This window comes from Procambarus clarkii, chromosome 68, assembly GCF_040958095.1.
Source record: "Procambarus clarkii isolate CNS0578487 chromosome 68, FALCON_Pclarkii_2.0, whole genome shotgun sequence".
NCBI classification, from domain to species: Eukaryota; Metazoa; Arthropoda; class Malacostraca; order Decapoda; family Cambaridae; genus Procambarus; species Procambarus clarkii.
In genome coordinates, this window is record NC_091217.1 from 11,591,032 (window position 1) to 11,613,890 (window position 22,859).

The 22,859-nt window shown below is 39.8% G+C and overlaps 2 protein-coding genes across 2 annotated transcripts in view; one reads left to right on the forward strand and one right to left on the reverse strand.

Moving 5' to 3' along the window:
* The window catches only part of LOC123774806 (cohesin subunit SA-2), a 221,044-nt gene that overhangs the window by 19,750 nt on the left and 178,435 nt on the right, over window positions 1-22,859 (forward strand).
* Window positions 4,237-22,859, reverse strand: part of Hao (Hydroxyacid oxidase) — a 51,532-nt gene continuing 32,909 nt past the window's right edge. Inside the window, exons 8-10 of the mRNA XM_069310841.1 lie at window positions 19,547-19,663; window positions 16,632-16,743; window positions 4,237-7,073 (exon numbers count right to left, since the gene is read on the reverse strand). Of these exons, the coding sequence (XP_069166942.1) occupies window positions 7,006-7,073; window positions 16,632-16,743; window positions 19,547-19,663 (297 nt within the window). The 3' untranslated portion in view covers window positions 4,237-7,005. The remainder of the gene's footprint in view (window positions 7,074-16,631; window positions 16,744-19,546; window positions 19,664-22,859) is intronic.

Below are 22,859 nucleotides of genomic sequence, written 5' to 3' on the forward strand. Positions count from 1 at the left end.
CATGCCACCTACAAGTACTAAAGCCAATGGTGTACATGAGTGCGTTATGTGCAAGCACACAGAACGAAGAAACGGGAAGCAAAAGTCTATCTGTACCTGGTGCAACGAGAGCGAAGTCGCGCTGTGTACCATGGACTACTTCGTTGATTATTACTCACTTCCGAAGTATTGAGTGGAGTGTGTAATACAGTGTGTTACTGTGTAAATAGTGTGTGAAACTGTATATATTGTAATTTTAGTGAATTTTTAACAAGTAATATTGCGACAATAAACATTTATTGTGGACACATTACTGACACATGTATCACAGTTCCATGGTACATTATGAACGTTCTATTGTATACATATTGTAAAGGACACAAATATGCATCATATACGATAAAAAACACACATAAAACTGCATTGGAAATACATAGAACAAGTAATGGAAAATATATTTGTGGCAACTCCTGGTGCTTGAATGGCCCACATGACCGCCTCTGGGAGCGTCATGCATAGGCGACCAGCCCGTGATGACGTCACAGCGTACCTTGTCCATGTCCCCACAGCCAAAGTAAGTGGAATTTGGTATTTATTTTTACATAGACATGCTCACAGTAGGGAATTTATCATTTTACAAACAAAAAATTATTTTTGGGGAACACTTGATTTTATGCACACAGGGGGGAATGTCGCAATACAGTAAACTCGGCGCATCACAGTGGTTAAAAGGATGAAACTAAAAAATATGTATTTTATCAGTATAGTATGCTTTCTTTATTCAGAGTGAATTTGACAAGAGTTTATATAGAAAAACTGATAAATTTTAGGAACATCTCCCTTATAATTTTTCTCATTTCTCTAAAATAGTTAACCTATCTGAACACACTGTACTATTAAATACTCATTTTAGGTTTTCAATCACAAGTGCAGTACAGTACAAAATTGAAGTGCAGAGACTTGGGTAGCTTGCATGATCCAAGAAGCTAATCCAAATAGTGTAAACACAAGATAAATGTGAGGAATCACTTTGTGAGAGAGTGATATTTTAGCATTGTGCACTAAAATGTCATCCTGGCTGCCTGAAACTTGTGCAACAACTCATGTACAGGCAAACTCAAACTCACTTAGTTCAAATTTTGGTGTTAAAACACAATAAGATGCGTGTCCAAATTTGTGTCATCTGAGTTCAGGCAGAGGGAGGGTGTACTGTATTTAATTGCTTGCTTGGGAGCAGCACACACTGCATGTGCCTTTTTTCATTCATTAGTGGTAGCAAATGTTCCATTTGCAGAAACATGAGAAGTTTGTGTCCTTAATACTAGAACTGCTGTAGCTTGTCTATCATATGGATGAGGAATATTCCATCACTGCTGGATTTGATATTTACCAGGAAAGAAAGAGTTATTTAACCTTCAGTACCTTCCTTGGGTAAGAGCAACAGTGTCCTTTTCGAAATAAAATATGATGTGCGTTATGACCTAGAAGAGAATGGGGAAATGAAACAATTGAAAAACTTTATTTCGGGAGAGGAAAATATGGGGAACTTAACATGTTCATGATGAATTTCATTTCAAAGATTTGTTATTAGGCAGTGAACTATATAATATACAGTATATGATGAAGGTACACGGAAATTTATACCAGTACAGAGATGCAGAACTATGAAGCAGGATTGGTTCAATATAAATTGAGAGAGCCAGAGAACAAAAGACAAAAAAAATTGGAAATCAATATAGGAAGAGGCTTAACCATCAAATATACCAGCAATACAAACAGGCAAGAAACAACTACACAGTAGTGAGAAGAGAGTCAGAAATATACTTTAAGAAAGGGATTGCAGATAAGTGTCAAACAGAACCAGGTTTATTCTATATACTGTACTGTATTCACTAAAAGCAAATTGCAAGTAAAGTATAAAATTCAGAGGTTGGAAATGTGGAACAGATTCATAGAGATTGAAAAAGAAATGTGTGAAACACTAAATGAACAGTTCCAGAGTCTGTGTGTTCAAAATTAAATCTTTAGAGAAGCAGACAATACAGATTTCAGAGAATGCAATAGAGTACAAAACCCTGTCTTGAGATAAGTGGAAAAATGCTCAAGGTGCTAGGTAAAAATTTGGCAGTGGGCCTAAATGAAGTTTCAACTTGGGTTCTAAGAAAATGTACATTTGAGCTTAGCGTTCGACTTCAATTTACTTTTTTAGTCATCTTTGTGTGCAGGAGTTTTGGCAGATATATAGAAATGTGCAAATAGTTCCAATCTATAAAGATGGTAGCAGGGGAAAACCCTTTTAACACTTTCGTCCGGCGGGGACGGATATTGCATCCATAAATAACTACAGATGTCTGTCCGGGACGCATGTTGCACCCAAAATTTAAATATTTGTTAAAATTCCATTTGTTTTCAGATCATTATGGGACTAGTTTTAAAATGTGTGCCTTTAGATTGTGAACCATTTGATATCAGAATGAATAACGTAGCATGAAAATTGAGGTGAGAAAACGGAACAGAATACTATATGCACATTTTAGTGTGGGTGTAATTACCTAATTAATTACCTAATTACCCCATGCCTTTCTGAGGGGGGCCAGGTTCTGGTTCGTGGTTCCCGGTAGGCCCACAGAACTCCATACACATGACTGATGCCAAAGTCTGACATCAGCATATCAGCCTAGTAAGCTCCGGGTCTCACCCAGAAAATAGCGTTTTATTACATTCAACGCTGCTTTTTTAGTAGAGTTGTAATATATAGGTACAGTATATAATATGATAGCATTTTTATTGTTTACAAGAAAAAAAGACACTGACGCAAACGCCTCTTGAAGGTCACCAATTGCAACGAATCCAATGCTCCAACGCATTGGGGTTGGTCCCATATAGTGCGTTGAATCGAGGTTGTACTGTATTCACATTTTAGTGCGGTTACGCGCTCACAGGTAACGCTCGGCCAATTTTCTGGTTTGCCGTGGGTAACGCGCCTGTTTGTTTTACCTTATATGCATATATCCCTTTAGAGAATTCTGTTGCGAACAATTTGATACCAAAATGAACGATATAACACGAAAATTGACATGAGAAAACTTAAAAGAGTATTCTGTACATATTTTAGTGCAGTTATGCGCTCGTGGAGTAATGCTCAGGCGATTTTGGGGTTTGCTGTGGGTGGCATGCTGGGCTTTTTTTACCCTATACAGTATGCATATATCCCTTTAGTAAATTCTATTACGAACAATTTGATACCAAAATGAACGATGTAACACGAAAATTGACATTAGAAAACTGAAGGAGTATACAGTACACTGTATTCACATTTTAACACTTTCCGGCCCCCTTCGATGGTAAAAAAAAAAGCGGTATGTGCGCGCGCCGTTTTTGCCGCGTAAGCGTAAAAACAAAAATGTGTATACTCTTTTTACTCTCCTGACCTTAGTTCTCGAGCTACGTATTTAATTTTGGTACCAACGTGTTCGCAATAAAATTCTCTAGAAGAACATCAGTAAAATAAGTCACGAAACGTATAGGGATACCAGCACCAAATAAATAACTACGAAGATGACTCGCCGTGAGCGCCCAACAGCAACAAAATGTTTTTACTCTTGGGATTGTTATCACCTCCACACTTGTCCTACAGCGTTAATTTTGGTATCAATGGACTCGCAATGAAATTCCCAACACGGTGATATGAATATAAGCATAGAATAATGATTGCGGCCCACCCGCAAGAGTGTGGGAAGTGGTGAAATTGTTACCCGGTATCGGTGACGGGACGACACACGGCGCTTTGAAAGTTTATACTTATTTCACTCTCATGACATTATTATTCTATGTACGTCATTCATTTTTGTGTCAATGTGTTCGCAATATAATGTTCTACGAGCCCGTAGGTAAAAAAGATCAACAAAGCGTAATATAGAATAGCGCCAAATATAAAACAACGCTGGAACATATCAGTGAGCGTCAAACACACACGAAATGTTTTTACTTTTGTTATGTTTGTCAAGTTTATACTTGTTGCACACAGTTATTTTTTGTTGTACATTGATCGGAATAAAATTCCCTAAATATGCATATAATACATGATATGGGGGAAGCATTACCAGTATAAACGGCTAAAGTCACCCACCTGCAACCCGTTTGGGACATAATACCATTTGATCGAAGTGGTCCACACCTTTCATGAACTTATTGTACCATGCAGCCTAGTGGTGAGAAAGAGAGCCTCATGGCACGCAGTTTGAAACAAACCCAAAGTAAATCGGATAAAAATTTAATTTTATACAAATATTTTAAAAGAGGACATAAATTTATTTCCACCATGCGGGAGCAGGTAGGCGAAACAGGACGCCGGGAGGAGTCCTGATCCGCAGAAAGTGTTAATGTGGGTGCCCGCTCACAGGAAACGCCAGGCCCTCCTTTGGGTGGGCTGGGGTGCGCATGTGGGGCAGTTCAAAGTGCTAATTATACACATGTATTGTTTACAAGCATTGTAGTCAAAACATTAAAACAAATAATTAAAATCAAATGGACAGAACCCCTGGAGAGAAATTATACAATAATAGCTGGGGTGCGCATGGGGCAGTTCAAAGTGTTAATTATACACATGTATTGTTTACAATCATTGTAGTCAAAACATTAAAACAAATAGTTAAAATCAAATGGACAGAACCCCTGGAGAGAAATTATACAATAACAGTATGGTTTTCAAACAGGAAAATCCCATGTGACAAACTTACTCAGATTTTGTGATAAAGCCACAGAGATTTTACAGGAAAGATGTGTATGGGTTGACTGCATTTATCTGAATTAAAAAAACTTTACACAGTCCCATTTAAGGGGGCGTCTGGTTGGCATCTGGGTCCAAAAATGCAAAAATGAAAACTCATTCGATTTCAATCAAACTTTTTTGACAAGTTCTATATGAAAAGTGTTTCATCTGGTCCAAGTTTCAGCATTGTAGCGTAAATAGGAAGGGAGAAAAAAAATATTGAAGAAGTTGTGAAAATTATGCAAAAATGGTCAAAATCGATTATCAATCAAAAGTGTCAACTGAAATCATAACTACGACTCTTTGCTATCACAATAGCATATATTAAAAAATATTATAATTAGTTTAATTGGAAAAAAAATTTAAGGAAAAAAAAACAAAAAAAGTATTTTTTTTCTTTTTTTTTTTTGTAAATTTTTTTTTTTTTCATTTTTTTTGGGCGATTTGCATCAAACTTACACAAACGTTTACAAAACTGATTCCTTTTTTATTCAATTTACATGAAACTTACACAGTATATGTGGAGGGCATGTCTCTACATTGGGGGGCTTTCATTTTTCTCTAAGTTCATTTATTGATTTTATAATAGCAATAAACATGCCATATTTGCAAAAAAATTTGGGGAACTTTGAACATTTGTATTAGGAAAACTAAAGATGTTTTGGAAATTCTAAATCCCCAAATCCTTTATTATATGCTAATGTGTCAGAAAAGTGTCACAGAATAATTTTATCTGAAACGTGTGTTCTGAAGTGTGGACTTGAAAATTTGTAAAAAACGTTAAAAAAAAACAAAAAAATAAAAAACTCCCTTTCTATTTACGCTGCAGTACTGAAACTTGGGACAATTTAAGCACTTTTCATATACAACTAGAAAAATAATATTGGTTGACATTGAACAACTTTCATTATAATAACCAGACGGCCCCTTAAGAGGTTTTGGAAACTACATCCATACCGAACATGGATGAAAATTTTACAACTGACAGAAAAAGGAGGGTGATAATCAGAGGCAATGTATCAGGCTGGAGAAATGTTACTAGTGGAGTATTGCAGGGTTCAGTTCTAGCACTAGTAATATTTATTATTATAAATGAACTACCAGAATGAATGCAGAATTATATGAATATGTTTGCTCTTGATGCCAAGCTACTAGGGAAGATAAGATGCCCTTTAGAAGATTGTCATGCCCTACAAGAAGACCTGGACAAAATAAATGTATGGAGTAACACTTGGCAAGTGGAATTTAATATGAATAAATGCCATCTTATGGAATGTAAAATAGGAGATAATAGGTCATATGCAACCAATAAATTGTGTGAATTTTTTTTTAGAGAATACTGATAAAGAAAGAGATATCTGAATGGTTCTGGATAAAGAATTGTCACCTGAGGACCACATAAAGAAATTGTGCGAGGAGCGTATGCTACGCTTTCCAACTTTAGAAGCGTTTATAAATATGTTGATGGTGAAATATTAATTAAATAAATTGTTCACAACATTCGTAAGACCACAATTGGAATATGCAGCGGTTGTATGGTGCCCATATCTCAAAATCACATCAATAAATTGGAGAAGGTGCAAAGACATGCAACTAAATGGCTTCCAGAAAAAAAAAAAAAAAAAAAAGCTAATTGGAGAGGTTAGAGGTGTTGAATATACCAGAGCAGAAAGATAGAAGAAAAAGAAGAGATGATCACAAAATATAACATAGTAACAGGAATTGACAATTTATAAAATTGCAACGTCAAAAACAAGAGGACATACGTTCAAACTAAGGAAACAATGCTGCTGAAAAAAATAGAAAATTCACTTTTGCAAAGAGTGACTGGTTGGAACAAGTTAAGTGAGGTGGTGGTCGAGGCCAAAACCACCAGAAGTTTTAAAGTGTCATGTGACAAGGAGTACTGGGAAGACAGGAAGGACACCACTAGCATAGCTCTCATTCTATAACAGCACCTAGGTAATTACACATAGGTGATTGCTAATAATGAACTTAATATGTAAATAGTCATATGAAATTGAGAGTTTTCCACCAAGAAATATGTACTGTACTATACTGTTCTAGATAAGTTGGTATTTTGCATGCTTTCAGTTACATTTTGTTATAGGGCAGTTGTTATAAAATATATCGGTATGTTCACAGCTTAGCACAACATTGCTGTATATCTTCAAATCTTTAAGAGATACATATGTATTTACTGTGAACTTTAAGTTTATGCCATTTTTGCCTTTTACACTAAAAAATAAAAACATTCACAGTCGTGCATAATACTCCTTGCGAATAAGCATGTCTCCTGTAATATCTTTCACTGTAGAACAACCTGTAAAAAGAAAATTAATTAATTAATATGCTATATTTTTGTAGTTGAAGGAAGAATTTTGTGAAAACTCTAAACAAATATTTTCATCATAGAGAATGTGCCTAACTAAATTTTTACAACAGCTAGAAATTTAACATAGTTGTAATGGCCTATATGTTTGGATTTTTGGATATACCCTTCTGTCCCAAAAAAGATATTGGGAGTTGTAATAGACATTTACTCTGGTCAAATTGTGTTGGCAGTGGTTCAGGTCTCTCAGTAAATTTAGAGTGAATCTTGATGATTTCTGTTGAGAGCCCCTCTGGCTCTTTGGAGCTATACTGGGCTATTAGACCGTGGCATCAGTTAATTAGATTGGAGTTCTAGCCTACCGGGGACCATGAGCCAGAACCTGGTTCCCACAGAGAGGCACGAGGAGCAATGACCTATAGGAACCCCCATGTGGTCTGAAGCATTCTATGTCTGCCATCTACCGGGTTAGGCACCCAGAAATGTAGGCATCTCAAAACAAACTCTACTTGGTTAAAATTGCTACTGAAAATGGAACTATCAAGCAGTATTCCACAATCTGAAAACAAGCAAATAAGCATGTATGCTGGTATGTTTGGGGGTTTGGCCTCTTCCTATACTGATTCCATTTTTGTGTCTTTTGGTCTCTGGCCCTCTCACAATTTCTGTCGAACCAATCCTGTTTTCTGGCCCTGCCTCTCTGTTTTGGTATGAATGTTTGTGTGCCTTCCTCGTATATTTTTAAAAATTTGGCATACATTTCATTTACTTCCCTGCCTAGCAACAATTCTGTCCAATTACACTCATTAAAAAAGTTTCGAAGTTCCCCATAGTGACCTCTCCTTAAATCGAGTTTATCAACTGTTTCAATATCCCCATTTTCTTCTAGATGATATCTTAAAGCATAATCAATGTCTAACAGGACGTGATCACTCTTTCCCAAGGGAGGAAGGTTCTGGATGTCAAATATCTCTTCATCTTTCCTGGTGAATACTAGATCCAGTAATGACGGTACATCTCCTTCCCTCATTCTTGTGGCCTGCTCTATGTGTTGATACAAGAATGTCTCCAGAATGAGGTTCACAAATCTGCATGTCCAAAAGTCCTCCGTTCTTGCTTCATAGGCCTCCCAGTCTATTGCTTTAAAGTTGAAGTCCCCCAGTATCAACAGTCGTGATTTATCTTTATCTGCTTGTACAATAATATCTCTCATGACCATTATGAGGCCCTCTCGTTTGTCATCCAGTTCTTCCTTTGTCCATGTGTTGCTTGCTGGTGGGCTGTAGGCATTTACAATTATCAGCTTATCATCCTGATTCCAGATCTACAATGCCATTATGTCAATATCTCGAGGGTTTTCAAATATAAACTCTTACCTTCAGGTGTTTTTTCACCAGTACAGCCACTCCTCCTCCCTTCCTAGTTTTCCTGTCACGTCTCCAAACTGAATAGCCTCTTGGGAATATGACTTCATTTATTATATTTCCTTCAAGTTTCGTCTCTGATAATGCGACAATATCTGGGACCCTAAGCTGGATTATATCTTGCAACTCCAAAGTTTTTGACCTCACTCCATCTATGTTGGTATATACAATTTTCAGGAACATGTTCCCTTTTACTTTGCTCTGTGTAATTACCTAAGTGTAATTACCTAAGTGTAGTTACAGGATGAGAGCTACGCTCGTGGTGTCCCGTCTTCCCAGCACTCTTTGTCATATAACGCTTTGAAACTACTGACGGTCTTGGCCTCCACCACCTTCTCACTTAACTTGTTCCAACCGTCTACCACTCTATTTGCGAAGGTGAATTTTCTTATATTTCTTCGGCATCTGTGTTTAGCTAGTTTAAATCTATGACCTCTTGTTCTTGAAATTCCAGGTCTCGGGAAGTCTTCCCTGTCGATTTTATCAATTCCTGTTACTATTTTGTATGTAGTGATCATATCACCTCTTTTTCTTCTGTCTTCTAGTTTTGGCATATTTAATGCTTCTAACCTCTCCTCGTAGCTCTTGCCCTTCAGTTCTGGGAGCCACTTAGTAGCATGTCTTTGCACCTTTTCCAGTTTGTTGATGTGCTTCTTAAGATATGGGCACCACACAACAGCTGCATATTCTAGCTTTGGCCTAACAAAAGTCATGAACAATTTCTTTAGTATATCGCCATCCATGTATTTAAATGCAATTCTGAAGTTAGAAAGCATAGCATAGGCTCCTTGCACAATATTCTTTATGTGGTCCTCAGGTGATAGTTTTCTATCTAGAACCACTCCTAGATCTCTTTCTTTATCAGAATTCTTTAAAGATTTCTCACATAATATATAGGTTGTGTGGGGTCTATGTTCTCCTATTCCACATTCCATAACATGACATTTATTAACATTAAATTCCATTTGCCAAGTGGTGCTCCATATACTTATTTTGTCCAGGTCTTCTTGAAGGGCATGACAGTCATCTAAATTTCTTATCCTTCCTATTATCTTAGCATCATCAGCAAACATGTTCATATAATTCTGTATACCAACTGGTAGATCATTTATGTACACAATAAACATCACTGGTGCAAGAACTGAACCCTGTGGTTTCAGGTGGAGGGAATTATTAATTGTAATCTTTGATAGAGCGGGTAAGTTTTTCACCAGTCTGTGAACTCTGTCTCGACATTGTAAGCAAATCCGAACAACCCCCGCTTCGACAAACCATTGATCGTCAAACCGGGTATGTAAATCCGGCCTGAAAAGTGTGTTGTTGATGTGCATCATCAACAACACATCGGATTTGCTTACAATGTCGAGACAGAGTTCACAGACTGGTGAAAAACTTACCCGCTCTATCAAAGATTACAATTAATAATTCCCTCCACCTGAAACCACAGGGTTCAGTTCTTGCACCAGTGATGTTTATTGTGTACATAAATGATCTACCAGTTGGTATACAGAATTATATGAACATGTTTGCTGATGATGCTAAGATAATAGGAAGGATAAGAAATTTAGATGACTGTCATGCCCTTCAAGAAGACCTGGACAAAATAAGTATATGGAGCACCACTCCAATGATTTGATAAATGATAAAAATAAATTTGATTTTGATATGATTGATTTTTGATTTTTTGATTGACTTTTTATGATTTTCAGTGGTGTGGAGGCCACTCTTTGCTGCCTTTTGACTCAGCATACCAACTTAGTGGATAGTTATGGTGTACAAAAATGTAGATATTTATATATATAATGTGTGTGTGTATAGTGTAATAACACAAAAGGAGTATTGGGGTAAGCTATTTTGGTGAGGGAGGTGGCGACATCTGCATGACTTGTTATGCTGTGTAAGGGTGGCCATTATGCTCTTTGGGCAATATACCAGCTTAGTTGAACAGTTATGGTGAACAAAACATATAGGTACTTATACATAATGTGTGTATATAGTGTAATAACACCAAAACAGTATACATGAGGGAGGAATATTAGTGCATCTCGCCTTGAACCATTGAGGGGAGGGAGAGGGGGAGCATCAGTTGTGTGTGGTCACCTGTTACTGTTTGCCGTCACCATACAAGATTAGTGGTTCGCTATGGTGAACACAAATGTAGATACTTTTATATAGCATGCATATACAGTACAACCTCGATTCAATGAATCTCTGGCTAGTTCGCACACTTTTCAGGCCGGATTTACATACCCGGTTTGACGATCAATGGTTTGTCGAAGCGGGGGTTGTTCGGATTTGCTTACAATGTCGAGACAGAGTTCACAGACTGGTGAAAAACTTACCCGCTCTATCAAAGATTACAATTAATAATTCCCTCATATGATAAGTTCGATCACACAAGTGGACCACACAAGTGGACTACACAAGTGGACCTCACAAGTGGTCCACAAGTGGTCCACAAGCGGTCCACAAGCTTACGCTGTTGGGACAGAGTTCACAGTGGTGGAAAACTTTCCCATTTCATCACAGGTTACAATTAATAATTCCTTCATATGACAAGTTGGATCACACAAGTGGACTACACATGTGGACCACACAAGTGGAGCACAAGCTTGCGATGTTGGGACAGAGTTCACAGAGTGGTGGAAAACTTTATCATTCTATCACAGATTACTATCAGTAATTCCTTCATAAGACAAGTTGGATCACACAAGTGGACCACACAATAAGTGAACCATATGAACCAAACACCAGCTTGAATGATCCACACAAGTGAACGACTGAGTTTCCATGATTTTTGTTCACTGATTTGTGGCACACGTATCTTTGTAAATTAATTTAAAAGCTGAAGCGTGATTAGCTAGCTCAATGTGGTAAAATCTCCTTTAAACATTTTCTGTGACGAAACAAGATGAGTGAGGGTGGACAGATAAGATAATACTGTACTGTAAACCTCACTTAGTTTTCCTTTGTTTGTGTCGTCATAGTTTAGTGACTCATGACTTTGAAAGTTTCAGATTAATAAATCATTTCTAAAACCAGTGTTTTAATAGCTTTTTATGATCCTAATTAAACTAAACTAAATAAAAGCGAAAATATACTGTAATATGATAGTATTTGAGAAATTATTTGTTATTGGAACAACAACTCCAGCACGAATGGACGGGGCTAATCCTTATACATACAGCACCATGCATGTTTCATTCGATTTTGTCGCCACGCTTTAGTGACCTGCAACCTCGAAATAATAAAATTAATAAATCAGTTCTAAAATAAGTTTTTTACATCTCTTATTATCCTAACAATGTTACTAAACTAAATATATAACCCAAAAATATATAATTTGAAGTAAATCCAATATTTGAGAGAAATTGATGTTACTGGATTTGATTTAAACACCAGCCTACTGCAGGGTGTATAGACCTAGTCTGCATTCATACAGTAGGCACCCAGTGGTGTTAGCTTTGTCTGCGAGTGACGTGTTTGTCCGCCGGTGGAAGAATAACCGTAATAACCCACCAGCTTTTATAAACACCTAAGGATGATGAAAGATATTAGTCTCAAGGACATGACAAAAGGAAGGAAACAAACGAAAATGAATCAATATTTTTCACTAACTAGAAACAGAAAATCAACCAACACAGCCGTACCCAGCACGAGCAGAGCCATACCCAGCACCAGCACAGCCGTACCCAGTACCAGCACAGCCATACCCAGCACCAGCACAGCCATACCCAGCACCAGCACAGCCATACCCAGCACCAGCACAGCCGTACCCAGCACCAGCACAGCCATACCCAGCACCAGCACAGCTGTACCTAGCACCAGCACAGCCGTACCCAGCACCAGTACAACAGCAGCCAGCACCAGCTCAGAAGCAGCTGAAGCCAACACAGCAGCAGCGAGCACCAGCAAAGCTGATGCAAATGTCTAAAAACATCGTATGTGGAGTGAACAGTTAGAACAAGTGTTAAATTTAAGTGTGTATGTAGTGTTAAAATTGAAATTGCAGTAATTTTAGTGTACAATAGTTTTCATAAACTGTATTGTAGTACCCAACATACAGCCGAACTACTTCATCAACACAGTGCTAACGGCATAATAAACTACAGTACGTATTTACTGTATAGCATTCGCAACTCCATGAGAATTCAAGATGGACGTAACTCCAACAATAACAGTAAATAACAAATGTAACACAGTATTTTTTAGTAGAGTAGTAATATATTGGTACAGTATATAATATGATAATGCATTTTTATTGTGTACAAGAAAAAAAAGACACTGACGCAAATGCCTCCTGAAGGTCACCTCTTGCAACGAATCCAGTGCACTGGGGTTGGTTCCATATAGTGCGTTGAATTGAGGTTGTACTGTATAATGTAATAACTGCAAAAGAAGTGTTGGGAGAAGCCATTATTGTGAGGGAGGTGACATCATCTTCCTGACTTGTCATGCTGTGTAAGGGTGGCCACTATGCTCTTTGTGCACTATGCCAGCTTAGATGAACAGTTGTGGTGAACAAAACATATAGATAATTATATATAACCACTGTATGTAGTGAATAAAAGCAAAAATAGTATGGTGGGAGGAGGATGGCTGGTGAGTGAGGAGTTCTTGAGAGTTCTTGAGGGAGGGAGTGGTAGCAAGTGGCTGGCTGTCCACTCCTCGTTGCTTTTTGACTCACAATATCAACTTAGTGGTTCATTATGGTGAACAAAACATGCAGATACTGTACTTATATATAACCTGTGTTTATAGTGTAATAACTGCAAAATTATTTGTTTATTGTTTTATGAACATAATTGAAAAAATAATATGCACCATAATTTTGAGTACGGCGATGATTCACACATTTTATTATATAAATATATGACACTACACACTATTGAATAATATTACTGCAAAAAACTAAGACAAAATCAATCAGAGACATTGAAATAATTAGGTAATTATATCTTTGTGACAACATCCGCTTGACAGCTGTGGCGGAGCAGAAGTCCTCCGACGCTTGCTGAGTCAGCCCCTCTTTTTTGCCAGACTTCCCTGCCCTATTGTGGCGGGGAAGTTAATATGCCACTTACAATTTTTTTAATATTTTTCCCGTGATCAGGGAACACAAATTAACAGGTTTATAAGAACGAAAATAAAATTTTGATTTTTTTTTATATTTTTCTGTGGGTGTCAAAGGCCAAATAGCCCTTAGCAGCTTATAGGTTAATTAATCTCTCGGTAGTTTGGGCCAACCGGTTAGCAGTATCTTGCCTGGGCTTCCCTTAGCAGTCAACCTAAGGGGCCTGGAAAACCCTGTTGGGGTTCATTGGTCCAATGGATGCATCCTCTAGGTCCCATCTCTCCTTGTGCAAGTTTGAAGGTTGCTCTGTCTCCTTGTCTCAGGGTGACTTTCATCGGTTTTGTCTCCTTCATGCTGCCTGTTGGGTTGGTGACACCTTTGACCAGGAGTCCTGCGAGTGGTGTTCCTTGCTGGTTCTCCAATTCACCCAGTCCACTGATACTGATAATAGGGTGCAGGCAGCATTAGCGTTGCTGCAATTTCGGTTGCTGCAACATGCTACGTTGGTTGCCTGTCTGGAAGCGCCGCGGCTGCCCTGCTTTGTTATAGTGACCCAGACTTGGGGGTGTTAGTCGCTTCAACTTTGGTTTCGTCTGCGCCCCTTCATCCTTTCCCTGCTGTAGTTTGTCCTACTCCCTTCCTCCCACCTCTGCTTCTGGCTCCCAAACGTCTGAGGGTTTTGGAGTCGGGGCAGGGTCTAGATGGTGGTGAGACTCGGTCGGTCTCGGGGGGCTACCCCTTCCGGTTCGGCGATGGAGACATTCGAGCCTGCTCCTCCAACCAAGGCTTCAGGGTCTGACCAGCGGACCCCCTTTTCCCAGCTTTTCTGGCTGACTTTGCCTTTTCCTTAGGGGCAGAGGGTTTGGAGGACAGCTCTGCCCTGGGTCCTGGTGTTGAGGATCCCGTGACTGGGGAGGAGTTAACTTGGGGTGCTTGGGCCACATTTGACCCCGCTTAAGTGTTGGTACCTTCGGCACAGGGCTTGCTTGTTGCAGGGGGAGGCGTTTTCTTACCTCCTTTCCCTGTACGAATTTGATATGGGTTCAGTGTCTCCCCCGGATTTGGTTCCGGGTTCCCTTGGGTTCTTCGATCCGGAGGTTTTCGACTTCCCGTATCCTGCCTTAGGTGGTTCGGGAGGCCATTGCAGTGTACTGTACCTCTTGTGTGACATGGATTTTGCCTAGATAATGGATCCTCTCTTCGTTTGAGCTCTATTCTACTTTTCCTTATTGGGTGCATTACGAGGTATCTGAGTCATCCTGGTTAGCAGACTGTCCTTTTTTTTCGTTGGTTCAGCACCTGAACAACGTCTGCTGTGGCTTACCTTGAAGGGGTGGTGGTGGGGGGGGGGGCGAGTTGAAGCACCTCAATGTGTGCTTGTTCGCCCCAGTTCTTCCTAAGTATATTGGTCAGGTGCAGCTCCATGCGCAGGTTCCCATCCTTTCGGCGTCCCTGGTGGCTGAGGATGTGTGTTTTACATTTCTTTTTCCTGCTCAAGCTGTTTTTGGACTGACTTGAGGAGGATGTGGAGGCACTGGAGACCGGGCCTGTGTCTGGCACACTTGCCTCAGCGGCTCGGGTGTCGGCTGCCTTGTTGTAGTTGTATGCGCCGATTCTGAGGCTGTGGTGTCTGTTCTTCCCGCCTTGCATGCTGGCAGGCTGTGCTCACTCATTCTATGGAATCGGCATGGGCCCTGGCTCTTAGATTTTCGTCATCTTTTTGTCCGATGCTGTTTGCGGATTCTGCAATTATGCAGTATCTGCAAGCAGCTTCTAACTCACCCTATGTCAGACTTGTTGTTTCTGCAGAGGGGGGGGGGGGGGTGCCATGGTGGTCGTTCCCGGAGGGGTTGTGCCAGGATTCAGGGTTCCTCCAGTTGTGGTGGGCCATGATGCCAGCTTCAGAGCTGACGGCGATTGGTTGGCATCCAATGTCCTGGTGGATGGCCTGTCCCGGTTAATTCCCCTTTCCACAGAATGCATGGTTGACACCGACTTGTTCATTTAGCTCCGCCGGATGTACGGCCGCCTGGAGGTGGACCTATTCGCGTCGGCAGTGTCGAGGCATCTGGTATATGTGGCGCCCTTTCCCAACTGCGAGACCTTTGGGTTTCATGCCTTTTGGCAGAATTGGTCGAGGTGGGGTTACCTATACCTCTTCCTGTCGGTTCAGCTGTTGCTTTGGGTTCTGGCTCGTTTGGAGACTTACCAGGGGAGTGTAGTCCTGTTGGCCCCCTTGGTGGCCGGCCCAGCCTTGGTTTCTGGCGCTGCTTGCTCAGTGTCCGAACCTGGGGACTTTTCCGTGGCTCCGTCTTTTTCAGCAGGTCAGTCCAGTCCGGGACATGGTTGGTTCGATCTTCTCCGATCTTCGCAGCTGGTCTTTCTGACGTAGGTTTATCATCATTTGTATGGTGATCAGGTGGCTTCTTTCATGGTGTGCCCACCTGCGAGTTTCATCTTGGCGGCAGTATGAAGTCTTCCGGCAGTCCTTTCATTACTTTTTGTCTCTTCATGGGATGTCTTCGGTTTTGGGTCGGGTTGTCTTGTCCTTTCTCTCTTGGTTAATTCAGGACTGTCATCTTATGCTGAATACTGTTGCCTCATATCGTGCGCCACTAGCAGAGCCCCTCTTGTTTCCGTTCGGGATGGATGTTACTTTCGCTCCGTTTCGCAAGCTGTCTCGTGTGTTGTTTCACCTCCTGCCTGCTTATGTGCCGCCTGAGCTGTCCTGGTAGTTGGACCAGCTGTTCTCTCTTCTCTCTCCACCTAGGTTTGTGGTGGGTCCTTCAGTTCGGGATTGTTTTGACAAGGCTCTTTTTCTTGTTGGCATTAGCCTCTGGGGGTCGGGTCGGGGAGTTTCTTAATCTCCGCCGCCGCAGGGGTTTTTGCTCTTTTGGTGGTGGGTTTGTTCGTTTGCAATTGTCTCCTCCTTTTCTGGCGAAGAACTATTCATGTAATTTTAGTTACGTTATTATTTATTTTGCATAGTCTGGAAAATTAATGTATTTTAAGTTTTATTATCACATGTGCTGGTAATGTTAAATAACTTACCTGATAGAGACATGACAGAGTCTAACTCACTGTGCAATATGTCTAGGACTTTGTATGCTCCTTCTTCTCCTCCACATGCTAGACCCCACAGTAGAGGTCGACCAAGAAATACCTATGTAAGATCAATGAAAGCATTAATGTCTACATAGTGTTTGTTACCGTTTGCTTTTAAACAATAATGAAATGGTAGCATATTTTTTTATATATATATATTTTTTTTTTTTTAATAAAGAGCCTAACACATACACAGAAGAGCTTCAAATACTAGTTTGGTTGTTAAATACTGTACAGTACTGCACTTATATGTGAAGCAGTTGACTCTTCTTGTTTGTACTGAGAAGAAATAATATACAGTATAGAAAAGTAGAAGGGAAGATGCATGGTTGATCAGAAAGGCACACCTCATATGGTATACAGTATCTATATCTTGGCTTATTCTTGGAAACTTTTCTTTTATTGGCTTACTTTATGTAGAAACTAACCTGGAAGTTTCAGCAACTTTCAGCTATTGACTGTTTGTGGATGATATTGTTGAAATTTGGGTATCCTTGAAGGACTGAATTTTTATGGTGGAGTGAAAACTATCTGATAAACTTGCAGAGATAAGGAAAAAAAATCCAAGCCTTTTTTCAGTTTTCTTCACATTGGGAGGGAAGCTGGGTGTATTTGACCAAAGAACACTTGTGTGGTTGCAAGTGCTTGAAACCAGAGCTGGGGCATGCTGGAACTTTTTAAAGATACAGTAGTAGATGATCACCAGTGGTATGTATTTATGAGTGGGTGTCAACTTAAAACCAACTATAAAAAAAATACGAGCTTGCTCAAATTGCTTCAGTCTGATGAAAATGCTGCTTAGAATCCTTTTGTGATGATGGGAGCAGTTTGAGGACAAGACATTTTGTGTTTTGTGTCCCCTCTAATTCTTGTACATGCTATCATTCTCACAGGCTATTCAGTATCCTCCAAGAAATCACAAATCTTGGCAATAAAAAAGTTGGCGGGTTCAAGAAGTACCAGACCAATCAAGTTGTAATGGATTTGTGAGCCAGTGAACCACTAAGCAGTTCTGGTGGGTGTGGTAATGAAATTCAAGGTCAGCATAGTACCATGCACACTACCACACTACTGTGTCACCAGATGATACAAAATGTGTCACGATATACTGCACACATCACTAATTCTAGGCGCAATGTTGCTATTATTATCAGCAATCTGATAACAAGAGTGTGTAATTTAATAAATTTCTATAATACAATGTGTTGACCATAAGTATACAGTACTCAAAAATGTTGTGTTCATATTAGAGACAATAATTATTATACTCATAAGATAATAAAGCAGTAGTTTTATAAATAAGTGTTAAAACAGTAATAAAACAGCCACCAGAAACAAGTGATGTCCCCTCCCCCCAGATACAAGTGATTCCCCCCCAGATACAAGTGACCCCCCTCCCCCAAGATCAAGCACCAATCACCAACGGATCCCCTCCAAACTGCTGACTACAGTATATGCCGGCGTACAAGTTGATCCGGTGCATAGACTGGCCCCAAAAATTTAGACGTGTGATTGATGTTAAAGCCTATATTTGCCAAATAAGACGACTCCCCTCCCCCCAAAAAAAGCAGCATCATTTCCCCTGCCCTACTGTATGGAATTAAAAAAACTATTGTATCTCATAAATATACACCATCTTAACAAATATTTACTGCCTATGGCAGGTGGTGTCAGTGGTTGTCAGGGAAGGTAGGTGGTGTCGGTGATTAGTGGCTGCTCTTTGCGCTTTCCTGCAGGTCACCAGCTCTGCCTCAGTGGATGCCTTGGTAGTTGACCCTGTTTCTTTGGTCCCCAATTCCAAGGCTTGTATTTCCCAGATTGTCTGCAGTATCATAAAATATAGCCAGCCTATGGTCTATACTTCGCCCCATGATGTTTGCTAGTACACTGCATTGGTTGCAGTCTCCTGTCCTGATATTTGAGCTCAGGGATTTTGGCATTATAATGAGCTCCGGCAGCCTGGTAATTGGTTAATATCCCTGATTCTTGTTGGTCACATCTCCTTGCCTGGATTATCTTGTTCGTCCTACTGCAAGCTGCCTCTCTTTCATGCCAAGTCTCATTTTTGTTTCTGTGGTCAGCTTCAGGGAACCACTGAGGAGCTCCCTCCAGAAACTCAACATTCACTAATACAGTACTATGTATAATGCTTCTTTCTGAATAAGCACTGATGGCTCCCTGACTCATTCACTCCCTACCGGGTTAGTTGGTTCATTGATCTGCTGTTCATCAGCTCCAGAACTGGCTGTATGCAACAACTGGGCTACCTAGTGGTGGGATTTGGTACTATTGATTTCTCACTAATTTTGAATGGTTCTCTTATGTGTGATTCATTTACAGAGTTTGGCATTGTCAAGGCCTTGATCTTTGTTTAACCTTCCATTGTCTGTAAAGCTTTGCTGATCTTCTGGAGGCTTTCCTGGTGTAGTGGTGAATTGTTACTTGCTCTATATGCCTCTGTGAGGAGGCCAGGCTTCAGTTCTGGTTCCTAGTAGGCCAAACAGGACTTCTGTGTCTGATGTTGCCCAATTGCATGGAACAATTTCAGCAAGATAGCTTCAGGGAGCCACCATGGTCATCCAGAAAGAGTAATTTCATTACAGTCAGTGCTGGGTTTATGTAATGGGGCAGTTTATTTTGGAGTTATGAAACTGAAAATATATGTTAATGTTTATAGTTAATTGGGTTGGCAGCCTTGTGACATTCTGGCAGTTTAATTGTAAGGATTCCTGGGAAAGGGGAAAATATGGAGGCCACTGTTCTTGTTCTATAAAAATTTCACTAGGAAAATTACACTTCAACATAAGAAAATATGACACAAGCTATCTATAAATATGTAGTCAAAATATAAATTTGCTTACCATTTGTGCCCCAAGAGCCAAGGCCTTGAAAATTTCTGTTCCTTGAGAGAATCCTCCATCAATGTAGACTTCGCACTGACCATTGACAGCTTTCACTATATCTGGTAGCACTTCAATCTGATAAAGAAGTGCAGCTTTACCAATAAGAAATTTATATGTACAGTACTGTGCTGTAATATTATGGCGAGTGTCTTCAAGTTTTGGTAACTTTTGTTGCTAAACATTTTAATTTTGCACTTTTGATAATTATTAAAATGTGTACTGTAACTTTTATACATTTTTCCATTTTTTTTTAGCTGGTAGATTTAATATCAAGAATATAAAATAGACAAAGCTATCCATGTTTTCTATTCTTGAGGTGGCAATGACCTCACTGTTATAGTGGCAGAGGTAACTTAAAAAGAAAAAGAGAAAAATTTAAGTACTATATATAGTCAATGTTGGATTTCATAATTTATGTGCAATATGTTTTCTACTGAAGTAAAAGGGTACCTCGGTTTAAGAGTTTAATCTGTTCCTGGAGATGGCTCGTAACCCGAAAACTAGTAAACCGAAGCTAATTTCCCCATAAGAAATAATGGGAAATGAATTAATTCGTTCCTGACTACCCAAAAACTTCACTTCAAACTAAATTTTATACCTAATTCATCGAAATCTACACTACAAAAGTATGTTCAAGTTATCAAGTTATTACTTACTCCCTTGCTGATGACTGCAGTTGGCATATGGAAGATGGTGAGAAGGGGGGAGGATGAGAGGTGTTACTGTTTGGAAGGGTTTGCAAGCCCTTCCATTATAACATCAGGCAGTGAGGACCTCTCAGGAGTGCATTCTCTGGCACGTTTTGCCTGCATACCACTAGGACCTGCTTGTGGCTCACTGCTTGCTTGTCTTACTAAGAATCTGTTCAAAGACACTTGTTTTTCCCTACATTGTAACACTTGTCTGTAGTAAGACATCACATTGTCATTTAAAAGGTCAATGCAACGGCCTGCTACAGCTTTATCTGGGTGAGTTTTTTCAACAAAACTTTGCAGTTCTTCCCATACTTCACACATTTTCTTAACAAGGAAAGGACATCCTCTACTACATCTACTCACAACTATTTTCTTAGGTTGAATCTTACCACTGGCTTTCTTGGGACCCATTGTGAGATATATGATAACAACTTTTATTCTCAAATGGTCAAATATCAAACAAAACACTGTACGTAAATCCTGGTGAAGCATTCAGGCTTCACCAGGATAGTCACTGGGCATGAGGCACTAGTAAACTGAGGGGCTATCGCCATGCTACCATGCGCTAGGTTGGCCTGTATGCGTATCAACACGCTCGTATCCCGATGCAAATTTTCCGAGCAAACCCTGTTAGTAACCTGAAAAACTCTTAACCAGGGACGCTCGTAATTTGAGGTACCACTGTACTTATTTTGTTCCTCCAACTTTGCATTTGGAGAAATTGCAAAGGGAATTTCTGGGGAATGCTCTTGTGGGGAATACTGTACTGTGTCAAAGGCAGTACAATAGTCCAAAAATATGCATTTCTGGGGGGAGCCCCGTTGGCTCCACAGGCCAGGCCGATATGTAACTATTAGCTTTCTGCATCAGTCAATGTGTACGGAGTTCTTGCCTACTGGGTATCATGAGCCAGAACCTGGCCCCTTCAGAGAGACACGAGGAGCAATGGCTTATAGAAATCCCCGTGTGATTGGAAGCATTCTATGTCTGCCATCGACCAGATCTGGTACCCAGAATGATAGGTGTCCCAAAACAAACCCAATTCTGGTGAAAATATCGAAAGCCAAACGAGCGGACAGAACTCCCCAAATGAAAACTAGCAACAAGCATGCTTGTCATGAACAGCTAGAAAATGCAAACCTGAACTAGTGCCTGGGAAAAAATAAGCTCAGTAGCACAAGAAATACGTTCAAACTGCATACCCTAAGAAAAAAAGAGGAAGAGATGCAGATTGGAACGGGGAACGTTGTTCCCTCTATAGGCGAAGAAAACGAATCGCGGAACAACTTGAGTCACACCCTATCTAAAGAACGGCAAAGAAGGTTAGGTACAGAAATAGAAACAATTGAATTCAAGCTTCAAGAATCATACAAAACCCAGGAGAGGCAAAGAGAGCAAAAGGCCATCAATGAAATAGAGAGAAATCCGAAATATTTTTTCTCCTACGCAAAATCAAGATAAAAAAACACATCTAGTATCGGGCCCCTGCGAAAAGAAGATAAAGCTTTCACTGATAACAACAGTGAAATGAGTGAAATACTGAGGAATCAGTACGACTCAGTTTTCAGCGAGCCAATACACACACTGAAGATCGATAACCCCAATGAATTTTTCATGGATATGATACTAACATCAAATCATATATCAGATGTCACCCTATCCCTACTGGATTTTGAAGAAGCCATAGACAGTATGCCTATGCACTCTGCACCAGGCCCTGATTCTTGGAACTATATATTCATCAAGAACTGTAAAAAGGACTACTATCGCAGGCCCTTCACATTCTTTGGAGACAAAGCCTTGATACTGGCATTATCCATGACATATTAAAAACAGCAGAGATAGCACCACTTCATAAAGGAGAAAATAAGGGAGAGGCAAAAAATTACAGACCGATAGCACTAACATCGCACATCATAAAAATCTTTGAGTGCTAAGAAGTTAGATCATAAAATACACGGAATCACAGCATCTCCATAACCCCGGATAACATGGTTTCAGGACAGAGTGCTCTTGCCTATCACAGTTGTTGGACCACTATGACATGGCACTAGATGCCATGGAAGACAAACAAAAAGCTGATGTAATTTACACAGATTTTGCAAAAGCCTTTGACAAATGTGACCATGGTGTTATTTCACATAAAATGTGTTCAAAAGGAATTACTGGAAAAATAGACAGATGGATCTACAATTTCCTGACTAATAGAACCCAATGTGTAATAGTCAACAAAATAAAATCCGGACCATCAACCGTAAAGAGCTCAGTCCCCCAGGGTACTGTGCTTGCTCCAGTACTTTTTCTCATCCTCATATCGGACATAGACAAGGACACAACTTATAGTACTGTATCATCCTTTGCAGATGACACTAGGATTTTTATGGGAGTAGACAACATAGAGGACACAGCAAACCTCCAATCAGATGTCAATCAGGTCTTTCTGTGGGCTACAGAAAATAATATGGTGTTTAACGAAGATAAGTTTCAGCTCATGTGCTACAGAAAAAATAAAAATATAAAAATAGAAACCACGTACAAAACTCGGTCAAATCATAATATAGAACGGAAAGGCAATG